The sequence below is a fragment of the Propithecus coquereli genome, unplaced genomic scaffold, assembly GCF_000956105.1.
Source record: "Propithecus coquereli isolate 6110/MARCELLA unplaced genomic scaffold, Pcoq_1.0 Scaffold1, whole genome shotgun sequence".
Classification (NCBI taxonomy): domain Eukaryota; kingdom Metazoa; phylum Chordata; class Mammalia; order Primates; family Indriidae; genus Propithecus; species Propithecus coquereli.
This window is the reverse complement of record NW_012133857.1, coordinates 18,661,794-18,672,306: the sequence shown is the minus strand read 5'-3', so window position 1 is coordinate 18,672,306 and position 10,513 is coordinate 18,661,794. Positions and strand designations below refer to the sequence as shown.

General features: G+C 40.0%; 1 protein-coding gene across 2 annotated transcripts in view; it reads left to right on the top strand.

The window, feature by feature from the left end:
* Positions 1-10,513, top strand: part of ERC2 (ELKS/RAB6-interacting/CAST family member 2) — an 894,383-nt gene that overhangs the window by 22,933 nt on the left and 860,937 nt on the right. For both annotated transcript variants that reach the window (XM_012646861.1, XM_012646788.1), the window contains exon 2: positions 7,962-8,754. In XM_012646861.1, coding sequence (XP_012502315.1) covers positions 8,098-8,754 — 657 coding nt within the window. In that variant the 5' untranslated portion in view covers positions 7,962-8,097. The remainder of the gene's footprint in view (positions 1-7,961; positions 8,755-10,513) is intronic.

Sequence of the window (10,513 nt, the reverse complement as noted above, 5' to 3'; positions counted from 1 at the left end):
AAAAAAAAAAAAAAAAAGAATGGCAGGTATTTTTAAGCGTTTACAAGAAAGTCCAATGATTGAACCTATCTTGGCTTCATAACAATATTTAAAACAATATGGTTTTAACTGCTACCTTATTTCCTATAATGCATTTATAGGTGGGTAGCAAAGCTTAGAAATGGTTTAATGACTTAAAGTTGGTAGTGGGACATAGAAGACATTATTACCTTAGGGATTGCTGAATAAAGTTGATATTTTTGCTCTTTCTCAGAGATTCATTTTATAGAATTAAAAAAAAAAATCAGGGTAGACGAGAAATTAGGAGACAACAACCAAAAAAAGCCTGAGTGTCAAAACAAGTACCTTAAAATATATCAGGGAACTTAAATACAGCTGGGCGGGGGAGGGGCTGTGTGTTTGTGAGCGACTCAATAGAACAAGAAGGAATTAGGAGGCTTGGGGGACATGACAGCCCTGGGACCTACCTTTGCCTTACTGTGCTAACTGGATCTTTATCTCTTCCACGAAACTGACATCCCTCTCTGTGCTGCGGCCCTGTGGGGTGAAACGGTTCCGGGAAGCCATCCCTGCTCTTTATACATTTGGTGGAAGAAACTAATTGCAAAATAGTGTTGGGCCTAGGTTTCTAATTAAAAGCTACTGTTAAGCAGATATAGGCTGGGTGTGGTGGCTCGTGCCTGTAATCCCAGCACTTTGGGAGGATTGCTTGAGGCCAGGAGCTCGAGACCAGCCTGGGCAATGCAGTGAGACCCCTGTCTCCACAAAAAATTTAAAAATTAGCTGGGCATGGTGGCACCCACCTGTAGTCCCAGCTACTGGTGAGGCTAAGATGGGAGGATCACTTGAGCCCAGGAGTTTGAGGCTGCAGTGAGCCATGATCACGCCACTGCACTCCAGCCTGGGTGGCAGAATGTGACCCTGTCTTGAAAAAAGAAAGAAACAAAAAAAAAACAGACATATAGTGGTGAGGAAATTATTCCATTACCATTTTGATGATCTCTGAATTTCCTATTTGATTTGATAAGTTCTGTGGAATTGTACATAATATCTTTTATCTGGTATGATCTTGGTGGTATGAGCATCACGTATTTCCTTAGCTGCTTAACACAGCTTGCTGTTGGCTGACTTGTGTTCCTTTTGACAATCTGGCATCTTTATTGAAGTTTGAAAAATAGACACAGAATTATTAAATATATTTATTTCTTGGTCTAGCAGAGCCAAAACTTCAACCAGTCATTATTTTGGTCTTCTGTATTTGCCCATTAGAGGTCAATTCTGATTCATTTGGGTGAATTTCATGTCCCTCCCCTTAAAGCAGTGCCTAGTTCCTATAATCATCTTCTTCTTAAACCCTGCTAGATCTGAAATGAAGAAAGTTCTGTCTGAGAAAGTCCATTCTAGGAAATAAACTTCCAATAGTCAGAAACTGTGTTTATCTCTAGTGTTTAATACTGGGAATTACGCTAATGCTTAAAAAATATGTATTGTATGAGTAAATCCAAATGTTGAGTGAAATGTTTTTAGGTATTCTGAAGGGAAAAGGGTTCTCTTGTCAAATAAATTTGGGAAAAGTTACATTATATACTCAATTTTGGGATAGTCACCATATGTATCCTAAAGTCTCTAAGATATCTTGGTCTAAAATGAAAATCCCATTAGCTTGTTTATCTGAACATTTACCAAACTGTTGAGAAAGTACTTCCCGAAAGCAGAGATGGAGTAGCACAATATTGGTACTTACCGAATAAGTCTTAAGGTGTATTTACTGAATATGCAGGTCTAAAATCCTGAATTTGGTAATTCAGGGATTTTTAGTGGTTTCAAGAGGAGATGGTGGCTTCCAGCACATGCTGAGAATAAAGAGTAGAGGCCGTGGAGGAAAAATAGTCAAGGGTAAGTAAGGATATGGGTATAAGTTGTTTCATTTTGATCTTGTAATTCTCCTTCTAGAATTTTATCCTAGGGAAGTAAAGAGCTTTATCAATCAGAACAGTAAAAATCTGTATCAATCAAAATATTACAAAGCTTTGTCAATCACAATATTATGATATTTCTATTTTATTTATTTTTTGGTTTTTTTCCTTCATCCTCCCTAGTCATCCTTTCTGATATTTCTATTTTAAAAATAAATAACCTGGCTGGGCGTAGTGGCTCACGCCTGTAATCCTAGCAGTCTGGGAGGCTGAGGGGGGAGGATCACTTGAGGTCAGGAGTTGAAGACCAGCCTGAGCAAGAGTGAGACCCCGTCTCTACTAAAAATAGAAAGAAATTAGCCAAACAACTAAAAATAAATGGAAAAAAAAATTAGCCGGGCATGGTGGCGCGTGCCTGTAGTCCCAACTACTTGGGAGGCTGAGGCAGGAGGATCGCTTGAGCCTAGGAGTTTGAGGTTGCTGTGAGCTAGGCTGATACCATGGCACTCTAGCCTGGGCAACAGAATGAGACTGTTTCAAAAAAAAAAAAAATAACCTGAGTATTCCATAATAGGTGATTGGTTAAATAAATGATTGGATAACCATTCAATGATGCACTAAGTGACTGTTTTCAGTTTTTTTGCTGTGTAACAAAAATCTGTAAAACTCAGGGAGCTTCCAACAATAATTTTATTATTTCCTACCATTCTCTGGGTTGACTGGTGGTCCTTCTGTTACATAGAGTATTGGCTGTCACTTAGGCAGCTGATTTCAAATGGCAGTTGGGCTAGCCTGGGAGGTCCAAGGTGGCTTGTCTCACTGGTCTGGTGTCTCGGCGCTGGCTGTTGGCTGGGGTACTTTGGTTCTCCTTCAGGTGACCTCTCTCCATGTGGTGTCTCATCTTCTAGGGCCTTTCTGTGTGGCTTCTTTTTCCAGCAGGATAGCGTGGACTTCCTTATAGCATTGCAGCTGGGTTTTAAGAGAGCAAAACCAGAAACTGCCAGGCTTCTTGAGGGTTAGGCCCAGAGCTGGAACATTGTCACTTCTGCATTTGTTGGTTTAAGTAGGTCACAGGACCAGTCTAGATTCTAAGAGAAGGGAAATAGAATCCATTTCTTGATGGAAGAAAAAACAAATATTACAGGAAGGGGAAGAATTTTGATGGCCATCTTTGGACACTCATGGTTGCCGTTAAAAATCATGTTTTATGAAAATGTTTTAGGGCATTTATGGTAAATGGAAAAAGGAGATGAAGTTAAGAATAAAAATTGAGGAAAAGGAGGGTACAAGAGTTTATATAGAATATAATACTTTGTCTAAAATTGTATACATGCACACACACTGTTAAAAGGAATTGGAAGCAACATCAACTTGTTAACAGGTTGTCTGTAAGTGACAGGATTAAGTGTTTTCATTTTCTTCTTTATGCATGTCTATATTTCCTAAATTTTCTACAATCTATTAGCTGTTTTAACAATTAAGAAAAGTATTAGGCCAATTAGAAAATCTTGACAAATTTCAAAGATTAGAAAACGTGTTATATTTTATAAACCCAACGCAATAGAATTAGAACTGCAAAATTTTATCCTAAAATTTCTGTTCACTTTGACATTTAAATATATTCTTCTGAATAATTCCTGGGATAGAAAAAAATTTCAAAAGAAAAATATGAAGCTATTTACAAATGACAAGTTCTATACATAGGACACTGGAATATGCAGCCATGTGTATAATGTTATATGCAGTCATTAGAAAATGTGATTGAAGATAAATGACTATTCAATGCAAAAAGCAAAATATAACTAAACACAAAGGAAGTAGAAATTATTATTAAAGATAAAGAAATGCCAATGAAGTGGAAAACAGAATGTAGTAAAATGTTCCAATAAAATCAAGAGGTATATCATTGAAACACTAAGAAAATAGAGAAACATTTGTCATATTGTCATTAAGAGAAGTAGAAAAATACAAACAACCTTAGAAATGAGATGGGGAAATAACTGGAGGTGATTTTTAAATTAAGGAAAAGTTATACAAAGCAATACCAATAAAACTGAAAAATCTAGATGGGAAAGACTGTTTATGAAGAATGGTTTTAACGATAATTGACACAAAGTAGGTAGCAAACCCAAATAGATCAGTAAACATAGTAAAAAATGAAAAGATAACCAACAACCAATCCCATTCAGTTTTATAGATGTGTTCTATCAAACATTTCAGGAATAGGGAAGACTCATATTATGCTAACTGTTCCAGAACGTATGAGAAATGTAAAGCTTCTCAATCCATTCTATGGCACTGACAAATCTGATACTAAACCTAGAAAAGGAGAGCCTGAGGAAACTGTGGCCCAGTATCAATATATATTGCTTTTTAAATAAGGAAACATTATTTCAAACAAGATGATATATCTATGCATGTTATATGTTATGTGTGTGTTGCATGTGTGTGTTTCCAAAAGGAACAAATTAACTTTTTGTTTCTTGGTTGTTGCAGTTCTCCAAAGCCCTGGCCAGCTGCACTGGTAAAATGGCTGAGGATTAAATCTGTGTGGATATAAACTGTATGGCATTCAGGATAGGGACCTCAAACCTAGCCAGAGACCTCAGAAATGTCTGTGTCTAGATACAAGGGGAGCAGACAGCGGAGGACAAGTTAGATTTAATCACTTCTTCTAGGAAGACCACTCTGTAAGTGCTGGCCCAGCTAGGACCTGGATACGTAGATTCTAAGCACAGAAAAGTTAACAAATTCATTTAACCATTAGAATTATAGAAAGAAAACAAAAATATTTTCTTATGACAAAAGTATATATTGTTATTACAGAAAATTTAGAGCATGCAAATAAACAAAAGGATGAATATGAAAACCTCTTGGAATCCCACCACTGGCACTATTTTGATATGCATCATTCTAGTCTTCTCGGCTAGTGACTGTATATGCATGTGTGTATGTGTTTTATAAAAGTGTGAGCAAAACACAAAAATGTTTTTTCTTTTTTTGAGACAGAGTCTGACTCTGTCGCCCTGGCTAGAGTGCCATGGCATCATCCTAGCTCACAGCAACCTCAAACTTCTGTGCTCAAGCGATCCTCCTGCCTCAGACTCCCGAGTAGCTGGGACTACAGGCATGCACCACCATGTCCAGCTACTTTTTTCTATATATTTTCAGTTGTCCAGCTAATTTCTTTCTCTATTTTTAGTAGAGACGGGGTCTCGCTCTTGGTCAGGCTGGTCTCGAACTCCTGAGCTCAAACGATCCACCCACCTCGGCCTCTCAGAGTGCTAGGATTACAGGTGTGAGCCACCACGCCTGGCCCACAAAAATATTTTATAGTCTGCTTCCCCCCACCAGTATGTCATGAACATTTTTCCATCTTATTAAATATTTGTGTAACCATAACACTAGTCCATCGTCTGTCACTCATCATTTATGCTGAAACTGTTGATTTGCCCTTCTTTTGCAAAACAAATTATTCATGCAAAAATCTTAGATACAAAATTATTTTTTATGTATTTCCAAGGAAAACAAAATTAAGCCCTGAGCAACATAATCATTTAAAATGTAGTTCTTCAGTTAGAAGCAGGTATATAATTTTTAAGGCCTTTTTCGGGAAGGGGGAAGGCTTTATGGAAAACATTTTTTCGTAGGATGTGTGAGGACTCTTTAGGGTATACGTGACAGAAGTTCTAACCAGTATTGAATGCAGCAAAAAGGAAATTTATGGACGAACGTATCAGTTATCCATCGCTCAGGTAATGCTGTGAAGCAACCAACTGCAAACATCAGTGCCATGCTAAGAAGCATGCATTTAGTCCACCAGTGTGTGGTGCTCAGCTGATCTCAGCTGCGCTTGCTCTTGCAACAGTGGGCAGCTGCTGATTGGCTGGGCAGCTCTGCTGATCTTGGCTGGGCTGGCTCACACATCTTGGGGTTGGTTGGCTGTTGGCTGGGACAGCTTGGCTCTGTTTTATGTTTCTCATCTTCCATCAGGCTAGATGGGGCTCCTTCTAATTGCTATGGTAGAAGAAAATGAGCAAGAGAGTAAACACACAAGTGTTACTTCAGGTCTCTGCTTGCTTCACATTTGTTACTATCTTATTGGTCAAAGCAAGTCACATGACTGAACCTAGCATCAGATTGGGAGGACACTGCCAAAAACATAGATAATGAAGGTATAAAGAATTGGGGCCATTAATGCAATCAGTCTGCCTGGCATATATAACTAAAGTGGCCTGGGGATAGATGTTGCTTCAATGACTGCTAGATCTGGAGTGTCAAGTGTGTCACCTGGCTTGGTTTCATACTCTTCAGAGTTTAGCTCTGCTTTCCTTTGCACTGGCTTCTACTCTCAGGGATGCTCTTTCCACATGGTAGCACTCAGAGATCCACCTTGAAAACAAGTAATTCCAGCTGAAAAAGAACTTATCTTTCCCAGTTGTGCCAGATAAAGGCATGGTATGGAGTCTTTTTGGACCAATGTGAGTCACATGCCCATCCCTAGCTACCATGTCTGGAGGATGGAATATGATGATCGGGCAGGCTCGGCTCATGTTCTCACCCTGACACCATCTAGGATGGAGAGGGGGGAGTCAGCCTTACCTAAACCTTGTGAACTATGAGTAGGGGGTGGGTAAAAATTCCTCTAAGGAAAAAAGAGAAAGTACTACCAGAAAGTGTGTGTGGGGCAGTTGGTGGAGGGGGTGAGGGAGGGATGAGTGATAGTCAGATGAAAATAGAAGATGCCCCTGTATATTACTATTACTGTACATATCTCATTGAGACATTACCAACAAAAATGATTCATTGCCTGTTTTGTGCTAGGGACAAATCTTATGTCTCATAATACTATGAGTTAGGTGGTATTAACTGCATTTTATTGATTGGAGAGTGGAAGCTCATAACAGTTAAATAATTTGCCTAAGGCCACGCATCTGGTTAATGTTACAGTGGAGCTTTGAACCTCAGTTTGCCCCTTTCCAGAATCCGTTCTCTTATTGTAAAGCTGAATAAAAAGAAAGTACACTAAAGACCTCTAGGAGGAAGAACAGGGGCCATAATGTACCCCATTAAGGCCATTTGGGTCCTAATTAATCACTACCCTATAGCCCCAACTATATAAAATCTGCACTAATATACTTTAGTAGCACTAACAGGGGGCTTCTACTACTTTTCTCTAGGAGTTATGGGACCAGGAACTCTAACACGATGTGCTGCTCCTTTGTGCCATTGCTATACAGGTGTGAAGTGGTGAATATGAATATTAAGGTCAACCAGAATGGAAAAGAATTCTCAACAGGCCAGCCTGAAAGAGTGTGTGAAAGGGGACAGAGACAGGACTGTTGTTTCTCTGGTGATAGCGTCAAGGATCTGGCTATATGCATAGGCATCCCATGGGTTGAGACACCTCTTTTTCTTCTAGCCCCAGGATGGCCAAGAGTTGCAATTCATGCGTCAATGCCAGTTGACTGGTGGTAAAACATGCAGAGTGTTGTGTTGAGAAAAGTTCTTAACCTAGTGGAAAAGAAGACTGGATGGGTTAGTGATGTCTATAATGGGTACAGGAGGGGAAGGTAATAACATGCTTGCCAAATATTTGACATCCTAGGAAGCAACAGCTTTTCAGAGTCACTGTCAAGCCACATGAGTATGGGGGTCATTCCCCTAAGGATGGATTATTTTATAGCTAAGGTCTCCATGATGGGGAATTCCATGGTGACTTTTCTGGAGGTCCTAACTCCAACTTAGTACAAACCAAAATGGAGGGCTTCATTTTCCTAAGGAAAAGAGCTGCTTTTTTTGCTCTGAGAATTTTTGATATTGCTTGGGGCCAGGGCAGGGAGAATTTGTAAAAAGTTTAAATGTAGTAAGTAATTTGGGGGTCATTTTTCTTTTTAAATGAATATGATAGGTGTGACTCTATTAATCATCTGTCTTTTGTTCATCTATCATTATTTATCTATCTCTATATTTTAAAATATAATGCAGTTATAGTCAGAATTCTAAAGAAATTTATTTTTAATTATCCTTTTTCTCATTTTGCAGATCTCTGGAGTTATTTTCTGGTATAGACTGTGAAGAGAATGCAGTGAAAATCCTGGACAAGTGTGAAAATATTAGCTTAAATCTCAACTTAGTATAGCATTTCTTCTCTTCAGTAGTACCTCACAATAGAAGAAAAATGTATGGAAGTGCAAGAACAATCACCAATCTGGAAGGTAGCCCTTCCAGATCTCCTCGTTTGCCAAGGTCTCCTCGCTTGGGCCACCGAAGAACAAGTAGTGGGGGAGGTGGAGGGGCAGGCAAGACTCTGTCTATGGAGAACATCCAGTCCCTTAATGCAGCCTATGCTACGTCTGGACCCATGTATCTGAGTGATCATGAAGGGGTGGCTTCAACAACCTACCCAAAGGGCACCATGACTCTGGGAAGGGCTACCAATCGAGCTGTGTATGGAGGCCGGGTCACAGCCATGGGGAGTAGTCCCAATATTGCTTCCGCTGGACTTTCCCACACAGATGTCCTTTCATACACGGATCAACATGGCGGTCTGACCAGCGCATCCCATCATCACCACCACCAGGTCCCCTCCATGTTGAGGCAGGTAAGAGACAGCACGATGTTAGATCTTCAAGCCCAGCTCAAGGAACTCCAGAGAGAGAACGACCTCCTCCGGAAAGAGCTAGACATCAAGGACAGCAAGTTGGGGTCTTCCATGAACAGTATCAAGACTTTCTGGAGTCCTGAGCTTAAGAAGGAGAGAGTTTTGAGGAAAGAAGAGGCAGCGCGGATGTCTGTCCTCAAGGAGCAGATGAGGGTTTCCCATGAAGAAAATCAGGTAGGTTATGCTTCGTCTCAGTGTTTTTCCACCTTGGCTTCTCACTGAGTAGTTGATTCTTTGCAGATGGTACCATGACCTGTGCAGAAGAAAGTTTGGCATCATCAAGAGGTTGTGGCTTGGTATGTGTTTGACCCGGACACTACAAGAGAGCATAGGAAATGTGAGGTTACAACTCGTGATTTCCTTATTTTTGAATTACCTTTACACTTGGTTGCAGAAGTGGGGGATGATCACTCCTCATTGCCTAACTGTTGTACTTGGTTAATTTTGTTTTCTTTTTCAGCAACGGCAACAGCAGTTCAGATGTACCTCCCTCTGAATAGAAGAGGAAAATGTTAATTTCTGCAAGAGTAGACACTTTCCTGGCAACATTTAAAGGGCCACATTTGATTGGTGAATTGATTTTCTTTTTTTTTCTTTTGGAAGCACCAGCACCATTATTTCTTCCTAGAATGAATGGAGTTTGTTCTCTAAGTAGCAAACTGAAAAATATTAAACGGGATTGGATAGAATGGGTTTCATATCATGTTAGAAAAACACAATAAATTTTAAGTTGGCCTTTCTGCCTTTATCCATTTAATATTAATTAAGTATCTGCTATGTGGTAGGTACCTTCTTACTCTTCTTTGATCTATCCTCCATGTCACAGCAGAATAGTTGCCCAGTGTCTACCTGCAGTTATGCCATTCCTCTGCTTTAAAGCCCTCAATGATTACTCATTGCCTCTGGAATAAAATCTGCCTCCCTGACTGATCCCCCAGCACCTTCTCCCGGAAGGCCTGGGCCAACTTTTCCAGCGTTGTCATGGACCACCTCCCTCCACTCCTGTGCTGTCTACACCATTACTTGGTAATTCCTGCACACGCCCAGGGTTTCCTACTTCCATGCTTTTGCTCTTGCTGTTCCCTTCCACTGGTGGCCTTCTCAACATACCCTCTTCCTGCTGCTTCCCTTTCAGTCCTAGCCAGTCTCTATTTTCAAATCCTACCTATTCTGTGAGGCCCCTTTTATATGCTGCTATTTTCATAAGGGCTTTGGAGTCAGGCATTCTTGGATTTAAATCCTAGCTTCACCTCTTATTGGTGGCGAGAGAAGTGCTAAGAGATGGGGTGTAGAGTGTATGATGCCATTTGGCTCAGAAATTCCCAGATATCATTTAACTTTCTGTAGGAATCTGAAATAATTCTTACTTGGCTGAACTAGTGGTTCTCCGGTAATTGGTCTGGATGCTGGCCTAATTAATCGCTCTGCCTTTCTTAGGGTCATCTGCTGACCCTTCTGTCTGTTTCTCTGGCCACCACTCCTTTGGAGTCTAAAGCACCTGTGGAAACATTTGTGACCCATATGAAAATCTGCCCTTTGTTCTCCTTCTGTGTGTGGAAAGCAGTCACCTTATCCCTCTGATTATCTGACAGAGCCATTGCTGGTTTTCAGATGTGGAAATGAGATTTTTTAGTTGGAACGGAAAGCTTTGTTCTTCATTCCTGAATCAAATTAACACTCTTCACTATCATTTCTGCTTCTCTCTGATTTTGCTGGATCATGAAGTCTTTGTGAAACTGTTACTACAATGTGCATTTCCCCCCACTTTTGTACTGATTTTCTCTTCTTTTAGTTTTTTGAAAAATGATTAAAAGCAGTTTAGGAATGATGTAAGTAGTGACAAAAAGTTTGAAAGCTCTTCTCTAAACTGTCAGCTCCAAATGACTTTTATCTCCTGCTTCTATCATTAAATCTACTTTTGAGCACAGACCCC